We start from the raw sequence: 20101 nt of genomic DNA on the forward strand, positions 1-20101 counted from the left end.
TGACAAGTCTGTCCTTCTACAATATTAATAAAAAACTTGTATAATCACAACTTCCATTTTTGAAAAAAATAAACAAATTTTAACAAATCTATTTTATTGTCTTAGTCTCTTAAGTTTAGAAGATCACAAAAATATGGCTTAAAAATAGAAATAGAAAATGTATTTCAAAAATTCCTTTAATACATGAAAATTTATAAAAAATATTTTAGTAAAATCTTACTGAATGTACTTAATACTTTAATATTACCTTAAATAGATAAAAAATTCTCAAATGTATATTGGCACCATATGGTAATCACTTATTTAAGAGAAAGAAGTGCTTTCAGTAAGTTTAAAACAGACTACATAGATCATAATTAGCCTTTCTGACAATTTAAAAGATGGTTCTTGAGTTGAGAAAAGAAAAAGGTTATGTATTTTTTTGGTCAGGCCAAATTAAGGTTAACAATCGGTTAGCACTTTCAATAACCCAGCATCATTCTTCTTCAAAATTTATGTACTATATTATTTAAAAAAAATAATAATTGTTCTTTTACTAAAAACATGTCTTTCCCATAATATTGTATAAATTCTACATATACAAGGCACAAGAATTGCTTAACAATAATCTGTAATAAAAAATGCCGACAGAATTAACAAGCATGACTTTTAAAGAAACCATACTTTAAGCAATCGTAATTGCATTATGAATACAGTACGTTTTCGGTTTATTAACAGTTAACTCACTTCTTAATCATAGATTTGCAGTAAGCTTTCAAGCTCGTAGTTGCCTTTAAATCTAAAAATTAAAACACACTGCACGATTAATATATCAGATCCTTAATTAAATTAATAGAATGTATAAATGGAATGCAATACGGATTACAGTCTCACAATAATTTCGATTACAATTGGCCTAAATAATTATGTCACTTATCAAAGTAATTTTCTAACATAGAAAGGTGATTAAATGTATAAACATCTAGAAATCAGTCTTGTTTAACTGTGTCATACTCGTTTTGAACGGCTCACAATAGCATAGTCTGTTCCATTACAATTGTTGTGGTTTACTTCATCCAAACCTACTTGGTTCTGTAAGACTTGTACCTGAGCTGCAGTTGGCACTTGCGGACCAGGAGTATTAGGCTTTCTGATCATGCCATACCCTAAGTGAGAATCATCAGCCAATCTTGCTGTTTGCATCACATTTTCAACTTCGTCATAATCATTCCACGTATCTTTATGTTTGGCCTCACTCAAAGTCAACGTAGTGGGACGGGCTTCGATTTTTTTATAGCCTGAAGACTTATTCAACTTACTTGTAGAACCAAAGTATTGCAATCTATCGTAGTTTTCATCTTCAGGATCTACAGCAGGACTAGGTAGGAGGATGATTCTTGAAGATTCTGCTCCAGTACTGTTCAAGTTGTCCTGTGATCTTGATATTAGTTTTAAGCATTGTGAACTATCACTCAGGTTAGGTGCAAATTCTTGGTGATCTGGATCTTCAATTCCAAATGTTCTCCATGCTTCACTGCGTACTTCTACTTTGTCATATGGCACTGTGGGGCTAAGATCTCGTTTCACTTGATCGATAGGCTCGTAGTTGTCAAGTTTCTTATATCTACCAAAATCTGTACATTCATCATTACTGTTTACTTCCTTATTTACTGGTTTAAGAAGGTTGATAATCTTACGCGGCGGTTTCTGTGGTTTGGGTTTAAGAGCTGGTTTCGGCATTAATAAAGGCACTATATCTCTCTCAGTGCAAATACTCTGCTGACTTGATACTGATGTTGTTTTAAAAGACAGAGAACTCAAATTTAAATCATCTGGTCTTGCAGCCACCAATGGACTTCTCGAACCAGGAAATAGATTTGCACTGGATTGAATATTAAATTCACTGTGTTCTGGGCTATTCAAATTTTCACTACCAATCATCTGTTTCATCGTTTTCATTTTTAATGATAAACATTTATATATTTCTGATTGATTAGGATGCTCCAAGTGAAAGATGCCCTCACCAGTATCACATTTCCTTCCAGCTTCAAAAGTAAATTTACCCTGTCTATATCCATATCTCCTTATATATCGGTATGGCCACGTAGCATACAACTTGTTATCATTTACGTCTCTCAACTCTATGGCAATGGATGTAAGAAGAAGTAGATATCTAATGGGCTCAAAACCACATCTTGTTGATGCATCTGATGTACACATTTTTACTGAGAATATACCCTCGCCAGAGGAACAGTAGAGATCATTGTCTTCATCACAACTTATAGGATTGGAATCTCTACCTCTAAAAGCCACCGATTGCAATGCTGTAACCCACTCCAATGTTTCAGGTTCAGATGGCGCACATACTTGTTGTGTAGCAGATTTTGTAAGTATTGTTATAGTATTTGGACTAGAATGAGTTATTTTTATGCAATTCTCGAGCGTTATTATTTTCGGTATGGCACCAGTGGGGACTTCGTCCTTACTATCGTATATTTCGAGCCTTTCAATACCCTGTTTGCTGGCATTGAAAAGTATGCAATATTTTTGTTGCCAAGTTTTCTGTAAGCCACATAAAATTCATTATTACATAAAGAAATCTTGGTTTAAAAACAATTATTCGTATTTGAAAAAAAAAGGCAAATACTTTCATTGTGAGTCATAATCAGTTTTTATGACCGCGTGCTATGAAAAATTACGTGTTTAGTTCACATTGTTAAGTTAATAAGATTATTAATGAATCAATTATTGTATTACCTTTTTTGGAAATTTGCTAAACACATTTCCACCTGCAGGGGGAAATAGTAAACAACCGGATTTGATCTCATCGTCTTGTTCCATTTTACGACTTATTACAAATACAGACAATAACTATATAAAAAGCATTTAAATACCACACACACTCTAACAGTCAGCGTACCATATCACTTCGCTTGATTTTATCCTCGGCAATAAATAATATTTCAAAAAAATAAAATAAAATTAATATCGTACGTGAAAGCCCGAGTTAGTTTGATTGATTGACAGTGACAGAACAGTAGTTGTAGTACTATTTTTCCAACTGGAAAGGCAGATGTATCATACCATACAGCCTATTCTTTTTTTTTTTTTTTAAATTTTAAAAGTGAAATGAAATGGAGTTGATTAATTGGGAACATCGAATATTAATCAAATAAAATGATATAGGATGAAATATAAACTCAGTAAAATGGTGGTTATTTACTGAGACTTTTTCAATAAACTTTTTGGAGGATCCCGAGAACCTACGTCCAGCGCCTTTGTTTCATTTTACAACTTTTGTGCACTTTCACCGATATTAAACAGTTAATAAATCACCGTTGTTACACATTTAAACATACGAACAAACGAAATACGAAATAGACAAAATAAAACAATTCACACAACTTCGCTCCTCGCGTTTCCGCCAAAAAGTCTAATAAGACAGTGACAAGTTTCTGATGGCAAAGCTTCTCTCATAGAGTTACTATTCTGGTACTTATTAACTCCATGGCTTCTCTAAACTACCTACATGTTGTGACATTGGAAACAAAAACATATAAACTGTCAAACTAAAGCTTTAAAAGGGTATTGATGGCCATTGAAAATAAATTTCACCACTTTATGTACAGTTAAAATATTTGTGCGGCATGAATAAATGTGGCGTGTAGCACAATGAAAGTTGCAATTATGAAACTTTTTGCCGATAAAGCTAAGTGTTAAGTTGTGTGAATCGATTTATTTTGTTGATTTAGTGGTACCTCAGGCTTAAACAATTAGTATCTGCAACAAATGTGAGAAAATGGAACATAAACGTTGGGCATGACTTCGATTATAAATTCTATAGAACTATCAATAATTCTTTACCATTTTATTGAGATTTTAAATTACTTTTATCATATATCCAACAATTTTTATTAACTCATTTTATTATCTCCTTTAGTTCATATCTTCTCATACAACTCCATGTCGTTATTAACATCTTTTTTTAAATATATTTCTATTCAGTTCTCGCGCAAAGCAATAGAATAATAATTTGCTTCGGGTCTGTCTTTTAAAGCACATGCTTGTATGAAATAGTTCCCTCTGCTTGTCTAATGAACGAATAAAAGATTGACAGAATTGACATCAAAATTAGCAAACTTTCGAAATTTCGCTAAAATTATAAATTTTACTTTATTTTATGAATAAAATTGAATAAATACTATCAATTAAAATGTCTAGTAATACAAACCCTTTAGCTGGGACGGCGCATCTTCTCGACGAATTAGACAGTAGGTGCCCACTATTCGAACCTGTGCTTCCTTGACTGTTTATTTGAATACAATGTAACCGATTATTATTTTGTAAAGAGAAACTAATGGTGTTGCTGCGTGACGGAAGGACGCTTATCGGGTATTTACGCTGCGTGGATCAATTCGCTAATCTAGTGCTCCACAAGACAATAGAACGAATACACGTTGGCAAAGAATACGGTGATATTCCGAGAGGCATTTTCATTGTTAGAGGAGAGAATGTTGTTCTACTTGGTGAAATAGTATGTATAGCTATTTTGATTTTTAAAATGTTATTAAAGTTGTAATACTTTTATTCATAAGACTAGCCATTTGGGACTATTACTACAGCTTATTTTTTCTGTCCTTAGCAGTCTTACCTTCCACTTATACCCAATTTAGTCCAAACAAATTTTTTAACCTGTCTTGCTGCCAACCTTATCAGCACAATGAATGGACAGCTTACGGAGGCAAAAGTGAATTGTAAACTTAACTACATTGAAACATATTCTAAAATATTTATTATGGAAAAATATTTATTTCTGTATTGCTAGCTCTAAACTCAGAGTTGTGTGAATATTTGAAATGTTACTATGTTTTAGCAATAACTGTAATTGCAATGCAATAGAGTTATTACCTATTATCATGCTTTTATTAACTTGCAATGTTGGGGTTGTATGTATATTGGTTAATATGTAATTTAATCTTTGAACATAATTTTCACTGACTTTAAGATGTCTGATTAATTAAAAAATGTGCACATGCATTATGGACTGATAAGAATACAATAATTTCATAACTTTGCTCTTAAATTTTTACTTAGTCTGACTAAATAGTTAGTTGGGTTTGCAATATAAGCATGTTTTTAGTTTAATTTTTAAATTACAGTTGTTTTTTCAATGAGACCAATATGTGACCTCTTGTCTCAAGCCCAGTAACTGGCAGTCATAGAGATATTTGTGTAACATAGTAACCACCTATTACGAAGTGAGCTGAGTTTATTTGCATATCAATAAAAAATAGAATAGTTATAGATACCAAAAGAACAGGGTGATATGGAAACAATAAGTACTTGTAATATTTATTGATGGTAACAATGAAGTTAGTGCCACTATTTACTGTATTAAAGTAAAACTGGTAAAGTTTTTGTGAAATAAGTACAACAATAATAGAACAATTTAAAATCAATAAAGACATAACCACTTGTTGATAACCAATGTCTAAGAATTTATTAAACATAATATTAAAATATGGTTTCATTTTGAACTTTAATTGCATATCAAAAGTAAAATAGATAACATTAAAAATACTATTGAATTAACATATTTCTTTTTTAGGACAAAGACAAAGAAGAAAATCTCCCTCTAACGGAAGTATCAGTAGATGAAATACTAGATGCTCAAAGAAGAGAACAAGATGCGAAGATTGATCAACAAAAATTGTTATCAAAAGCTTTAAAAGAAAGAGGGCTTAATTTACTAGCAGATCTTGGACACGATGATATGTTTTAAGTTTTCGGAAATATATTAAAATTTATATTTGTTAAAAGGCTGTAATAATGTGAACTAAAATTATTATAATATTGATTTTTTTTCTTTTCTGTGGCTTTTATTTATTTGTAATTTTACTAAATACATAAATTAATTTTATGTTAGTATAAAAAAAAAACTGTTTTGGTTACACAATCTGCAAATCTTAGCGAATTTAAATGATATTTTGCAAAAAGATAGGAATTTTTGTAACATAGTCCTTTACCTGGTTGAATGTTGAGAACGAAGTGTCAATTATTTTGTATAATGCCCTCTGGCAGGAAAGCATGACTGATTCCTTGCCAAAATATACAATCATGTCACAAAAATCACACTATAATTTTAGTGGACTGAGTGGATTGTATGTTAGAGGCAGTCACAATAAGAGGGCTATCGTGTCTTACCGCTTTTTCGTAGAAACATGTCCCCTAGTGAATGTTCTGAATTTACGACACAAACCCTGGTTTCCTTCTTTTCTCATCTACTTTTTTATTGTCACCCTACCTGACTAGTGCGTGCACTACTACTTTTGCTGGGAGACAGACTTCACTCAATAGATTCGAATCAAAGGATTTACAGCAGATAGTCCGAGAGCTGGTACCAATTTTTGGGTAGGTATTTGAGGCAAGCTGAAAACTTGTCACATACCTCTCCTATTATATTCCAACACGGAATTGCAGACCTGGCTGGTGAGTAGCGGGGCTAAATCAACCCCTACATTTTTAAAAATATAAATTTTTTTTCGCCAAAAATATATTTGAGGCAATACGCAATTCATATATGTTGCAGTGTAATACTTAATAAATACGAAAAAAAATATGCCAGACAATTTAATCGGGGTTGTAACATTACCAGACGCGTGCAAAAATTTTTTGCAAAAAATTATAAAAAATGTTTTTGAGGCAGCTTGAAATTTTAATGGAGTGTTATTTATAACTAAAAAATAAGATTCCTAAAAAGACAGATAATTTCGGTAGGGCTTTCTACCTGCCAGGTGATCAAACAAATAATGGATGGGTACGGGCCTGTACTGCTATAGACAAGCTGTAGTACTAGTGTGCCACTGAAGAAATATTATATTTTTATAAATCTAGTTTTGCGATTTTATATTTTAATCATTGGTTTTTTTAATACGTAACCCTTATTAATTTTAAGATGAAAAAGTTTTAAATTTCCGTATAAATTTTGACTTGGAATACTGTCAGAGAAAAAAAAAACAATTTTTAGTTTTGAATGTAGGGGCAACAGTATGAATTCTGTACGAAAATTTTTGGAGCAAAAATTGTTGAAAAAATTTTTTTTTTTTAAATTCTCTTCAAAAAATAAATATTTTTACGGAAATATCAAATATTTAAACAATTCAGTACGTTTAAATTCGCATTAAAATTGGCAAAATAACTAATTTTTTAAGATAAAAAAGAAATCACAAAAATATGTCCCAAAATCAATACAATCACTTTTATGCAAAATGTATTTAGTACAAATTCAGAAAATTTTATATTTTTTACTCCGAAATTCTAACTAGAAACCTCATGGGTTATTGTAAGTCACGTGGCCTCGCTAGAGCCAATAGTAACGCGGCAAGCAAGAACGAAGAAAGCTGTCGATATGCGCTCTCTCACACACTACAGCTTGTCTATAGCAGTACAGGCCCGTACCCATCCATTATTTGTTTGATCACCTGGCAGGTAGAAAGCCCTACCGAAATGATTTTTTTTGGGAATCTTATTTTTTAGCTATAAATAACACTCCATTAAAATTTCAAGCTGCCTCAAAAACATTCTTTATAATTTTTTGCAAAAATTTTTTGCACGCGTCTGGTAATGTTACAACCCCGATTAAATTGTCTGGCGTATTTTTTTTTCGTATTTATTAAGTATTACACTGCAACATATATAAATTGCGTATTGCCTCAAATATATTTTTGGGGAAAAAAAAAAAATTTTTAAAAATGTAGGGGTTGATTTAGCTACTCACCAGCCAGGTCTGCAATTCCGTGTTGGAATATAATAGGAGAGGTACGTGACAAGTTTTCAGCTTGCCTCAAATACCTACTCAAAAATTGGTGCCAGCTCTCCTACTAAGATATATCCAACTGACTGCCACATCTGCTGGCCGACTCTGAGCTCTTTACGTCGATAACTTTAGCTCTGTCGAGATTCCAGCGTGGGTCTATTCTAAGTTTGCTGAACCACTTTGAGCTGTTAGACGAATTGTACTTTCACCTGTACTTGTACCGATCTCATAAGTCATAACTGGACTGAAAAGTTTTGTTTCCAAAAAAATTAAAAAGATTTCGCAATGTTAAAATTGCAATTTGGAAGGCGTAATTGACGCTTACCAGCCTCAATTGCTTGGGAAATCGATGAGGGAATAGGAGGTCTATGATTGCGACGTGGACACGGCATACCAGTTTGCTCCCAAAGGCAAATTAAGTACCCAAGCGGGTACGATAGCCGAAAGCGTCGAATCGTGGCAGACAAAACTTGAAATTTGCGTGTCTACTACTTTGCAGAAAAAAATAGAATTGGATTCAGAAGAAATAATTTAATACGGAATTTGCCATTATAAATCTTCTTTAATAATTTTTCTAAAGAAAATTAACAATGATTTATTGGTATTATAAAGTTCCCTTTTTTGTTATTTTACTGCAGAATCTTAAAAAACTGAAAGATTGCGGCAGGTGTACACTATATTTTACTGCTTACTGCACCTCATTTTAAAAATATCCGTTTGCCGTTGCCATACACTTAATGTTAACGGTAGAAATGTTCGAATGATTTCTGAACGAAAGCGTTTAACCGTTGTGGGCAAGTGACGTTTGATTTTACAAAACATTTAAAAACAATCTGTCGTGTAACTGTGTGTGAGATATTTATGTTCAATTATTTAGATTACCGATTATTTTTGAGAAAAATGTAGAATAAAACTGTTATTCTGTAATCAGCTAGATGTATTAAGAATAATATTACCAACTGTAATTATGTGTTCAAATATAAATAAAGTATTTTTAATAAATTTTCTGTGATCATTATCGTGTTCGATTAAAATGTCTCCTTCCGACATCACCTTGATAGAAAGGCTCCGAAATGAGAATTTAGAACAATATTTTACTTTAGTTCGGATGCATCTATCATTTGTTGTAGATATAAACACTGACGAGTAAGTAATTCAAATCGTATGCGACTTATTTGAAGGATATAAAATAACAAAAAAAAAACTTTATTTTCAGTGTTGATTGTTCAACAGACAAACCAAAGCAGTTCCGATGGAATTTTCATAAGAAAAATAAATCCTCTACTACGAGTTCTAGTCAAAATAATACAAATAATGTAAAATGTAGTACAGAAATTAAATCTATCACAGAAGATGGTATCGCAAGACTGAATGAGCTGATAGATTTTCTATCGAAGCCAGAAAGTAAGTTATATTTATACAGTTAGACATGAATAAAGAGCAAATATTGTTGAAATGTAGTTATAATACTTCAATAGATGGAATAATATAATCAATCTAGTCTTGATACCTAGAGAAGGTCTAAACTTTGTACAAAATGGTAACATTTCATTTAAGTTGACAGTGGTTAATTTTGTGTAGGGAAGTGTTGGGAAGGTTACTAAACAAAAATAATTAATGCACCTGCATTATCCATTTGATTACAAATACATTCTTTTAGTTCAGAGATTACTAACATTGCCTCAGATGCAGATTGTAGGTCTTATAAACAGTTTTTCTTATTTTCCCAATTCAACATTTCCACTTACCATTTTTTCAAAAGCACCAAAGAATTTTTATTTTATTGATTGATCTACAAAGCTTAGTCGAGAAATGAAAATCTCTTTAAAATACTGAAAAACTAAGACTTGACAAAAAATGGATACTAATGGCCTTTCTTAAACTTCTATGCTACAATTTACCAGTGCTGTGAAAACAAAAGAATTCAACATCAATACAAATTTTCAGGATTGTTGTGGTTTTAATTTTTTAATTTTTTTATTTGTAATTTATTTAGATATTAAGATTTAGAGAAAATGTCTTTGATTATTATACATTTGTATGAAATGTAGTTAATCCGATTTGGTATAATTAACTTTAGTTTAAAGTAGTGACTACCAATTTTCAGTAATATCTTCAATAATAATTTCAGTAATAAACTTTATCATATTTATCAATAATCTAGGATATTGTTTCAATTATAGATGTCCAGCAAGAAGGAATATTTCGAAGAACTGGGTCCCTAAGCCGTCAGCAGGAGCTCAAACAGCTATTACTAACTGGTTCCAACCTTGGCCTTGATGCTGGAAAGTTTTCAGTACATGATTGTGCATCTGTACTCAAAGGATTCCTTGCTGAACTTCCACAACCATTATTGATGGATCAGTATTATCAAACTTACTGTACATTAGCAGGTAATAATCAACATGTTTTTAAATGCTATGGTTAGTGTTCCGCTTTTTGTATTAGTATTGGCATGAGTGTTAACTACTTCCTACCATGTAGGTAAGAGGTAGGTTAAGATATCAAAAATTTCTGGCTAATAAAATCAATAAAGAATTACATTAATATGTGTCTCAAATTGATTTCCATTGTTTTATGTCACTAAGGAAACGTACCAAGCTACTGAATTTTTTTTAATTGATCTTGTAGGAGACGAGCATTGGCCCACCTGATGGTGAGTGGTTACGTCGCCTATGGACTTAAGCAATGTCGGGGGCAAAATTACACTATTTAGGAATTGAGTTGTTATAATTAACAGTTCAATTATGACCTCAACCTTATTTTAAAAGGTGGATAGAAATATATACATAAAGATATATTTTTTGGTTCAAGTCTCCTGTTCTGTGCTGGGTCTGCATGGAAATCATATAAGACAGCTTCTCATCTGTATTATTTTATACCTCAGGTCAAGCTTTTTGAGGCAATAAATAACTTGCACTGCTTAATTGACTTCCCAAAGGTCTTGGGACAGTACTTGTAGAATCCCTCATACCTTGTTAGTTAATTGATTTGCAGAGAATTGTTCTTTTACCGTCTACTGTGTTGTTTCTGATAACCGCAAAACGCTAGATTAATTAAAAATAATTAGAGGATAAATATGTCACATATAAATAAAAATACTTTTTACGTTCACAGTACAATACCCCCCAAATGCTGAGACATCGGAAACGAAACTATTGACAGCTCTACAGTTACTACTTCTCCTACTGAGTCCTACGCACCGAAGTTTCTTACAAAGACTACTGAGGCTACTACGTCTGGTTGCTGACAACGAGGCAGCAAATCGGATGTCCCCAGACACATTGGCCACAATGTTTACACCTCATCTTTTGTGTCCTAGAAAGGTAAATTAAAATATTTTAAAATCATGTCAAGAAAGTAGTTTCATGAAGTAAATGTGTTTCAGACAATCCGCGAAAGTTACAATGAAGACACAAAATAATTATAAACTAGTGATCTCCCAGTAGTCTAAATTCGACTATAATTAATTGAAATTATAAGTTTGAATATTACTATGGTTCTATTGTCAAAGACTAATAAACTTCCATACCCGATCCTGTGGACCGAATGGTAAACAGTCGACGTCGCCCTAAACATGTCATTACGAATCCTCCCGGTCCATTAACGGTGCTTTTAGGTACCTCAAGCACCGGTCACCGTCCTCGCCGAACACGTCGCTTGCGACGAAGGGCTTGACGAGTAAATTAATCCACCGACACATCACACTGAGTTTCTCGGCGGATCTTTCTCAGTGGGTCGCGTTTCCGATGCGGTGGTAGATTCTGTGAAGCACTGTTCTTGCTAGGGCCAGTGTTAGCAGCACTCCGGTTTGAGCTCCGTGAGTTCACTTACACGTCAAGGAGAAGCTAAAATAGCCTTTCAAGGCTATCAGCATAGGTAGGAAAAAAAAAACTATAATCACAGATTTCGCCAAGACTATACTATAGACCAGAGGTCGGCAACCTGTTTGTCCTTAAGGGCGTAATACTAAATTTGAAAATCACCAAGGGCGCATATTATGCAGATAATGAACAGGTATCAATAGGCATTAAAAAAAACAGATTTTTTAATACCTTATTTTGTTGGTGTCATACATAATGATACATATAATTGAAGTGTGAAACTTGGGTGTCCATATTTTCAGCTCATTTCTTATTATTGGGGATATATTTAGAGTTCCCGGTCCTTAAACAATTATCTAAATATGAGTCATGAAGCTTTGTTCGTTATTGAAAGAAAATAATTATTTCGGATTACTTGGTAGTTTTAAATGCACGGTTTACGCGTGGTCTATTCGAAATACGATCATACACTAACAAAAAATAAGTGCGTGTTATTAGATACGCTCAAGGTCAGCAAAAAAGGCTATTCTATGCACAATCCTAAACTCAACTGACTACTTGCTGTATATCGCCGTTTGACAAGAGTAAGGAAATCGCTCTGGCTGTCATACATTTACATTAGTCCAGCGAGGGCGCATTAAAAATCGATCGAGGGCGCCGCGTTGCCGACCCCTGCTATTTTATTTTATTTTATTTTTATTTTATTTTATTATATTTATAGACAAATAATATTAATCTCAAATACATAGTAGTGTGTTTTTTTATTTTTTATTGGTTTATTGTATTGCCTATAAAGTGTGGGAAATTTTGATACTCCTCCGTCCGCGCAATTTCCGTAAAAAGGGCTACAAAGTTTTTGCTTCAAGTGTTAATATATAGATGACTTGCAGCTTTCGCCGGAGAACTTTCACGCGGACGCGATAGCTCTGTCTCCGGTGATCAGCTTCATGATCCGCGAGTCCCGGCGCGTGTTCGAGGCGCCGCGGCGGCTGGCGACGGACGCGGCCGCCTACTTCACGCTGCGGAGACGGCGCGCCATGTCGCCCGATATCAACTTAGACGACAGCATCACTGATAAGTACGTTACAGAGACTCATAAAAATCACATTTCAAAATTACCATATATTTTTTTACGTGACAACGTCTTATAATTCGATGGAGCCGGCTGCACGCATGAAAAACATGACTCATACGGCGTTATCTCGCTCTGAGTCGTATTTTCGTTCACGTAGTCACGTTCAACTATCGTCAGTAAACCGACTTTACAGACAACCGATTTTTTTTATTGCTTAGATTAGTAGACGAGCTCACAGCCCACCCGGTGTTAAGTGGTTACTGGAGCCCATAGACATCTACAACGTAAATGCGCCACCCACCTTGAGATATGTCTAAGGTCTCAGTATAGTTACGACTGCCCTGCCCTTCAAACCGGAACGCTTCACGATTCACGGCAGAAATAGGCAGGGTGGTGGTACCTACCCGTGCGGACTCACAAGAGGTCCTACCACGCTTAAGCGAAGGTCTTGGAATATAAGATTTTGTGATTTGTTGAAGTTTTGTTTTTAGGTGAGCAAAGAATATCAGAGCCTGCCTTTTTATTAAGGGTTCGGTAGAGCCCATAGACATAACAAAGTGATTGACAACACCTCCGAGACACCACCTCAAGAGAGAGTCAAGAGACTCAAAGTCCAAGTCGTTAATAGGTATCCCATCCTTTCAAATACGAACGGTGCTTTTCTAGATAATCAAACAATGATATACTAGGTTTATCGTTTTTAACTGTCACATAATTATTTATATTCGAATTTATTGGTCTGCATAACTTATAACTTATGGATACATTAGATAAGAATATTATTTTCTGATATTCTCACTCGCGGATGAGGATCTCAGGTCAGTACCTAATATAATTATTCAAACGGTTGATACAGCTAATTTATATTATCCAATACCTTTTTTTTAATAATATTTCGTGAATAACTTATATACTAAAACCTCTTTGAAGTCAAAATTGATTTGTTTTCTATCATCTGTCGACAGAACAGCAGCAAACACAGTGTACACATTTGTGGACAGGAACAGGACGAAAGCCGAAAATGAAACTAATCCGACAGACACGGCCCTAGCTCAGCTTTATGCGCACATACAAGCATTGCCAGATTCGCATCAAAAGAGACGACTGATCAAGCATTTCAACAGGCAAAACGGATACGGTACGTTTGGAAATGCAACTGGATATCTCCTTGCTGGGAGCATTAAGATATTGCACGATCAAATCTGGTCATGTTTTATGACTGTCCTTACAGTCTCTTGAAGCTATGAAGAATTTTTTTTTTATTGCTTTTATGGGTGGACGAGCTCACAGCCCACCTAGTGTTAAGTGGTTACTGGAGCCCATAGACATCTACAACGTAAATGCGCCACTCACCTTGAGATATAAGTTCTAAGGTCTCAAGTATAGTTACAACGGCTGCCCCACCTTTCGAACCGAAACGCATTACTGCTTCACGGCAGAAATAGGCAGGGCGGTGATATCTATCCGTGCGTTTTCACAAGAGGTCCTACCACTAGTAATTACGCAAATTATAATTTTGCGGGTTTGATTTTTATTACACGATGTTATTCCTTCACCGTGGAAGTCAATCGTGAACATTTGTCGAGTACGTATTTCATTAGAAAAATTGGTACCCGCCTAAGATTCGAACACTGGTGCATCGCTCAACACGAATGCACCGGACGTCTTGTCCTTTAGGCCACGACGACTTCAAGTCGACGAGTCTCAGAATGTATGACGTTCACTGTGAGATATCACGTAGAAATCTCAATTGTATAGTAATAATAACCCTCTGGATATAGAAGGTATGTTAGTACCTATCCGTGGAGGCTTATGTCTGATCAACAGAATCATATACCACTAGTCAGACATATAGTCACATCAACATTAGGCAGGCTGTGAGTGCATAACGTTGCATTGGTAACATAATTTGCAGGCACACCTATTCAAATACAGCGTACCGGTAAAGTGGCAGGCTCCAGAAGTTTTGGTGATTCGATCAAAAGACACATATTCAATAAGGGTCTCTTGAATAAAACGCCAAAGAAATGCTCCACCGCCAACATTGATACCATAGAAGAGGTCAGTGCGTTTATGATGCTTAAAGTTTTTAATGCTTTTCTGTTTGTGCATTCTGTGTTACGCGTTCTCTCTAATTGTGTAGCAACAAGGTCAGAGATGTGGTAGTGTTTTTTAAATAGAATATATTTTCTTAGTTTATAAAAATTTTAAATATTTAGTATGGAAGGAGAAAACATGTTGTACCAACCCGAGGTGACTGGGAGAAGGGCAGGAAAATGATGATAAAACTTTAAAATATTCTATTTGTTTTGTTCCCTTTCTTCTATTATGTTTGTCTCGATGGATTTGTTTGAATGGAAAGTTAATAGCAAAGTTAATAATTACGAAATAGTGTTGCTTCCTAATGTAACAAGTGACGACATTACGAAGTGTATAGTTTCTCTTTCTGTCACATTTGGAGAGTCACTGCATGACGTAGAAAGGTGTGTGTGTACATTAGAAATTTGCAGCTTTGAGCTTAGATTTGAGGTAATTTATACACTATATATTTATAAGAGAAAATAAAAAAATATCAACGATAACATTTATATGAGTGTCTTGAACTTTTTATATCCTTTATTGATGCTATCCTTGGTATAATGATAGATTACTGCATCTCACCAGTTGCTACACATCTCGCCAGTTGCCTGCTCGGTACTAATCATTGATTAATCATTCATCATCATATCATCTGCTATTACTATTGTGTCTCTCTTCTGTCTGTAACCCTTTCAAAACTCAAACGCATGCATTACAGAAAACGGCGAAAGGGAAAATGCGATTCGCCGATGACAAAGTCGACGTCTCACACAAGAACATCGTTTTAAAGAACTTAGCCAATAAAATCGCTAGTTCCGAGTCATTGGATGACGACTACCAATCGGACGTGAGCAACGACAGCACGTTGTCCGAGGGAGCTTTGAGCAAATCGAAAAAGCTCAGTCCGAAATTCGTTTCCGAACCGAATCTGAGCGTTCTCGACGCGGACGAGACGCCGAAAACCGCCAAAAAGCGATTGTTCCGTTCGAAAATTGTGACGTCACAGAACAAGAAGTACCAGAAGCGGAACGGGCCCGTCCGCGGCACGCCCACCTGCGTCTCCTGCTTCGACGACCAAGATACCGGCTCCGATTTATCGTGCACAGACACGCCAAAGAAATCACGACTCTGCGACGAGGAGATAAAGCACTATTTGACTAGCACTCCGGGGATGACAGAGACGGCGTTCGACGGAGAATGTTCAACTCCTTACACGATAAACTTTAGGAGGGCTTCAATGTCGCCCATAACTAAATCGACCCAGAAATTGTCTAAAGCCATGCAGGTCGGTTCACTCTTTGCATGTGTCGCTTCTTTTATCTTTCGCTTCCTGTTTGTCATTGTCAATGTCAATAACGATCATCGATTTTATATTCATAGTTTCATTATAATTCAGACACGTCATTTCCGATCCTTACGATCCACTAACGGTGCTTTTAGGTACCTCAAGCATCGGTTATCGTTCTCATCGAACCCGTCGCTTACGACGAAGGGCTCGACGAGTAAATTAGCCCATAGACACAGCCCACTGAGTTTCTCGCCGGATCTTCTCAGTGGGTCGCGTTCCTGATCTCCAAAGTCTGTTACAGCCAATTTTTTTTTTTTATGTTATTAAAATTAGTAAATTATATTCGTTCAATTTTTTTAACAGGTCTGTTTTAAATGTTGAGATTAAAGTCCTAAGGGTAATATTGTTGCAGGAATCGATAATGACACCCAGGTCTCGCAAGCCGCTGATAATAACGTCGGAGCAACGTGACATGCCCGATACAAACGAGAACAAACTCACGGATAAATCCGTTGAAATATATCGTACTATAGAAAACGATATATCGCCCAAGAACGATAGTGATTTTGTCTCTTCCGACGACGACAACGAAATGTCTAGTTCTAGTTTTTCTTGTGAGCGGTGAGTCTTTTATATGAAAGTATTAATGAAAGTACAGTCAAAACCGTTTATTGCGACATCGTTTAATACAACATGCCGGTTATAATAACCAAGAACAAAGGTCCCGGCTGAATGCCATATGACCGCCTTATTAAAAATATTGCTTTCTACGACATTGCTAATAACGACATACCTCATAAAACGACCACATTTAACTAATATTTCGGAGAATTAGATCTGTTAGAACGACCGGCTAAGCTGTATTGTAAACAATTTGAATAGGTATCCACATTTGTCTTCAATGGCTTTTAAAATCAGGAAAGAAAACAATAGGATTTAGTTTAGTGTAGGGTCTTTTCTAATTCTTAGAAACAAAACACGTGCATGCGGTAGTCAAAGCCCGCTTCTTCATATTTCTTCAGTTAGTTTGTTACTTATCTATACACAAGACGCACCAAAACTTTGTGGAGTTATTCGTGAAACTTTCAAAATCTCGCAAAGAAAAAGAAAACAAATTAATATTGAAGAAAAATCGCGTATTATGTAAATATATTTTTCCAATAATACCCTATCGATTTGTTTGTACTTGCACGATACACATTAAGCATCACCGGTTGTTACGACTATCGGTTTTTACGACTGAATATGAGCAGTCCCTTCGATGTTGTTATAACAGATTTTGACTGTATTAATAAATGTATTATTAAGTATTAAAACTATAATATAGTAATAATTGGCTTGGCTCTGTCCCTGGCATTGGTGAAGTCCATGGGCGGCGGTAACCACTCACCGTCATGTGGGCCGTATGTTCGTCAACAAGGGCAAACATTTTTTTTTTTAATTATTATATACCGATAAATTCTAAATGTTCATGTATGTAATGTTTTTTACTGGTGGTAGGACCTCTTGTGAGTCTGCACCTGACTCAGACCTCTTTACCTACTAACAGTGGTCAGAAACGTTTTTGTATTAAGCGGTTTACGTAAAACGTTTGAAGTAGAAAAAAATCTAACTTATTAAATAAATTATTGTTATTATAATCAATTACTTAGTTAGATTTTACATTATAACAGTTACAAAAAATCGAGTTACAATTACTGACTCGGCAGAAATAAAAAAATGTAAATTCAAAAATAAGAATCCTATTCCTCTGTATCAAAGTTACTGCTTCCCTTACTAAAGGGCCAATATGCAAACAAAAATAAACCTTACGGTCTCAGGAAAAAGGTTTACATTCCATGACGACGGCGGTCTTTGCATCTGCGCGAGCGAGACTCATTAATATTTACGCGGGAGTGACAAAGACAGGTAATAACAGGTTTACGTACAAAATTCTTCCTGCTCCGCGACTGGACTACAGTCAAAACTCTAGTGTGTGTTCAAGAATAAATTTATTCTATTTTTTTTATAATTAGTTCCAGGTCAATGCAGTCGATAAACGGGACACGACCGAGAAAGAAAACTCATCACGATAGCCGATCTATATCTCTGGGCGACATAAGCCCTTTAAGATGCGAAAATACAAGATTCGTAATAAGCCAAGAACCCACAAGGCATATCGATAAATCTCTTGACACAACACTTTGCAGCGACGGGGCTCCGCTACCGAAGTTCAAAATATCACACGAAATAACAACAGATCACATCACTAAGTCACTAACCGATCCATTCAGAGAGTATTTACTCAGTAGATCCGTTCTAACCGCCACACCTATTGACTTATCGATAATAAACAAATCGAATGACAATGATGAGAAACTCTCTGATTCGCTCATGTACTGCTTAGACGGAAACGTCCCTAGTGATCTCACGCTGTCCATTAGCAATTTGGCGGTCGATAAAGATGATCGATTACCTATGATGAATATCGATACTAATATCGATATAAGTCCGAAAAGGAAACGTTGTGATTCTAATACTTCGGCTGATGCAAAGAAAGGAATTAAGAAGTTGAATGTCGAAAAAGAGAATATTAAAGCACACGGCTTACGAGAGACCGAATTATAAGTATTAATAGATAATGAATCGCTTATTACCAAGTGGTAACACAGTAATGTTTGAAATCGGTTATATTAAAGTATCAATGGCCTATAGTTGCATTGAAATCGCTTGCTCGTATCACAAGATAATGGTGTACTATACTCACAGATACTCACAGTTCGCAGTTGCTTGGCTGTTAAACCAAAATTGTTACTTGATCATTGTACCCCAGTGCCTAAACGAATACTTTATGTATCACTATTTTCAATGTATGTATTAAAATATTATTGTTATTAATAATCCAATTTGAACTCTATACGATAATGATAAAGTTCAAAATGCTGTTTATATATTTTATAATACTAATACTTAGTAATTGTAACTTTTGTTACTATCGATGATTATGGAAGAAATATTGAGGTAATTAAAATGTTATTTCTGTCTTACTTGTCTATATACTACGTTTCAATCTTCTATCTCTTACTAAGCTGTTAAAAATGTTCTTCGTTTTAAGGGTATTGTTAGAGCCATCGTATTGTTTTAAACGTTTCTTGCGTTTTAGTTTTTGCGCGTAATCAACCGTTATTATTTTTATCGATATTGTTTGATAAATTAAAATTATCGATAATAAATGTTATCATCGTATCTTTGTACAACTCCCACGCAAAAACTATTCCACGAGAAAGTTTCATTGTAAATTGAAATGCACAGAAATGAGAACGACAATTAAAATTTTGAGATTCATCTAAAAAATAGGGTTGTGAAGAAACTTGTTAAAGAATATATTTTTTCTATTATGTACATAGATTAAAATGTTTTTGCGTCTCAAAATGGTTGTTGTTGACAGTGGCTTAAGATTGTCTATGGCGTAACACCGGACCTCTCCTTGTCTATAGCGACCACAAATAGGTACGCTCCAGTATTTTGTCTTATGAAAACATCCGACGATATTTATAATGTAATTGACGAACGTATCGACTCGAGATCATTTGGAACATTTGTAAAATTCAAGCGTGTCGTCAATTTTGATCCGTATTACGATTGGCGATACGTTTGATTTTAGCAAATCAGCGTGGATCGCTCGAAGTTAACAAATCGATTGGGTCTCGTTTATGTTCGTCTTGAATTTTTTAAATAAATAAATTAAAAGAAAACAAAATACGCTTTATTTTAATACTTTACATACAGATATAGTACTTCTTCTTCTTCTTCTTCTCAGTCGTGTCACTCTTGACAGAGTGGTCGTGATCGTCATGTAGTGTTGGAAGGGGTAGACTTGATGCGTCTCATGATGTCGCGCCATCTCTCCCTGCTCGAGGCCATTCTACTGCACTCATTTAGGGGACCTCCCACTGCAGTTTTGGTCGGTCCACCGCATTGGTGGCCTCCCGCGCGGTCTTATAGTACTTATGTATATTAAATTCAATTTTATAATGCAATTCGATCTTATTACCCGCAAA

The 20101-nt window shown here is 34.9% G+C and overlaps 3 protein-coding genes across 4 annotated transcripts; 2 read left to right on the forward strand and 1 right to left on the reverse strand.

Moving 5' to 3' along the window:
• Positions 1–77: 77 nt before the first annotated feature.
• LOC101746363 (uncharacterized) lies at positions 78–3016 on the reverse strand. The gene is made up of 2 exons (XM_004921654.4): positions 2737–3016; positions 78–2541 (listed from the first exon to the last, which is right to left on the reverse strand). Exons 1-2 carry the CDS (start codon positions 2818–2820, stop codon positions 988–990), a joined length of 1638 nt encoding a protein of 545 aa, XP_004921711.1. The 5' UTR covers positions 2821–3016; the 3' UTR covers positions 78–987.
• Positions 3017–4119: 1103 nt separating this feature from the next.
• On the forward strand, positions 4120–5832 carry LOC100037420 (LSM1-like protein). Its single transcript, NM_001098357.2, is given in 3 exon segments — positions 4120–4250; positions 4329–4513; positions 5588–5832. Coding segments are annotated over 3 exon segments (417 nt in total). The 5' UTR covers positions 4120–4192; the 3' UTR covers positions 5762–5832.
• Positions 5833–8015: 2183 nt separating this feature from the next.
• Positions 8016–19800, forward strand: LOC101746504 (rho GTPase-activating protein 19). Of its 2 annotated transcripts, XR_009976235.1 has the most exons (11): positions 8016–8941; positions 9012–9199; positions 9979–10188; positions 10913–11121; positions 12510–12697; positions 13660–13832; positions 14610–14755; positions 15492–16058; positions 16474–16682; positions 17882–17969; positions 18077–18291. XR_009976235.1 is itself a non-coding variant. In XM_004921655.5 (10 exons), exons 1-10 carry the CDS (start codon positions 8829–8831, stop codon positions 18666–18668), a joined length of 2595 nt encoding a protein of 864 aa, XP_004921712.1. In that variant the 5' UTR covers positions 8029–8828; the 3' UTR covers positions 18669–19800. The 2 variants fall into 2 exon arrangements, 1 of the variants encoding a protein (XP_004921712.1); XM_004921655.5 differs by lacking the exon at positions 17882–17969 and having other exon boundaries at positions 8029–8941; positions 18077–19800.
• The last annotated feature ends 301 nt before the right edge of the window (positions 19801–20101 follow it).

This window comes from Bombyx mori, chromosome 23 (genome assembly GCF_030269925.1).
Source record: "Bombyx mori chromosome 23, ASM3026992v2".
Classification (NCBI taxonomy): domain Eukaryota; kingdom Metazoa; phylum Arthropoda; class Insecta; order Lepidoptera; family Bombycidae; genus Bombyx; species Bombyx mori.

What these genes read in the sequence shown, in the direction of transcription:
- LOC101746363 (XM_004921654.4), bottom strand. Translation starts at nt 2,820, where the DNA reads ATGGAACAAGACGATGAGATCAAATCCGGTTGTTTACTATTTCCCCCT. An exon ending in TTAGCAAATTTCCAAAAAAG is followed by an intron (nt 2,542 to 2,736) that starts GTAATACAATAA and finishes TGTGGCTTACAG; the next exon opens with AAAACTTGGCAACAAAAATA.
- LOC101746504 (XM_004921655.5), top strand. Translation starts at nt 8,829, where the DNA reads ATGTCTCCTTCCGACATCACCTTGATAGAAAGGCTCCGAAATGAGAAT. An exon ending in AACTTACTGTACATTAGCAG is followed by an intron (nt 10,189 to 10,912) that starts GTAATAATCAAC and finishes TTACGTTCACAG; the next exon opens with TACAATACCCCCCAAATGCT. An exon ending in GACGACAGCATCACTGATAA is followed by an intron (nt 12,698 to 13,659) that starts GTACGTTACAGA and finishes ATCTGTCGACAG; the next exon opens with AACAGCAGCAAACACAGTGT.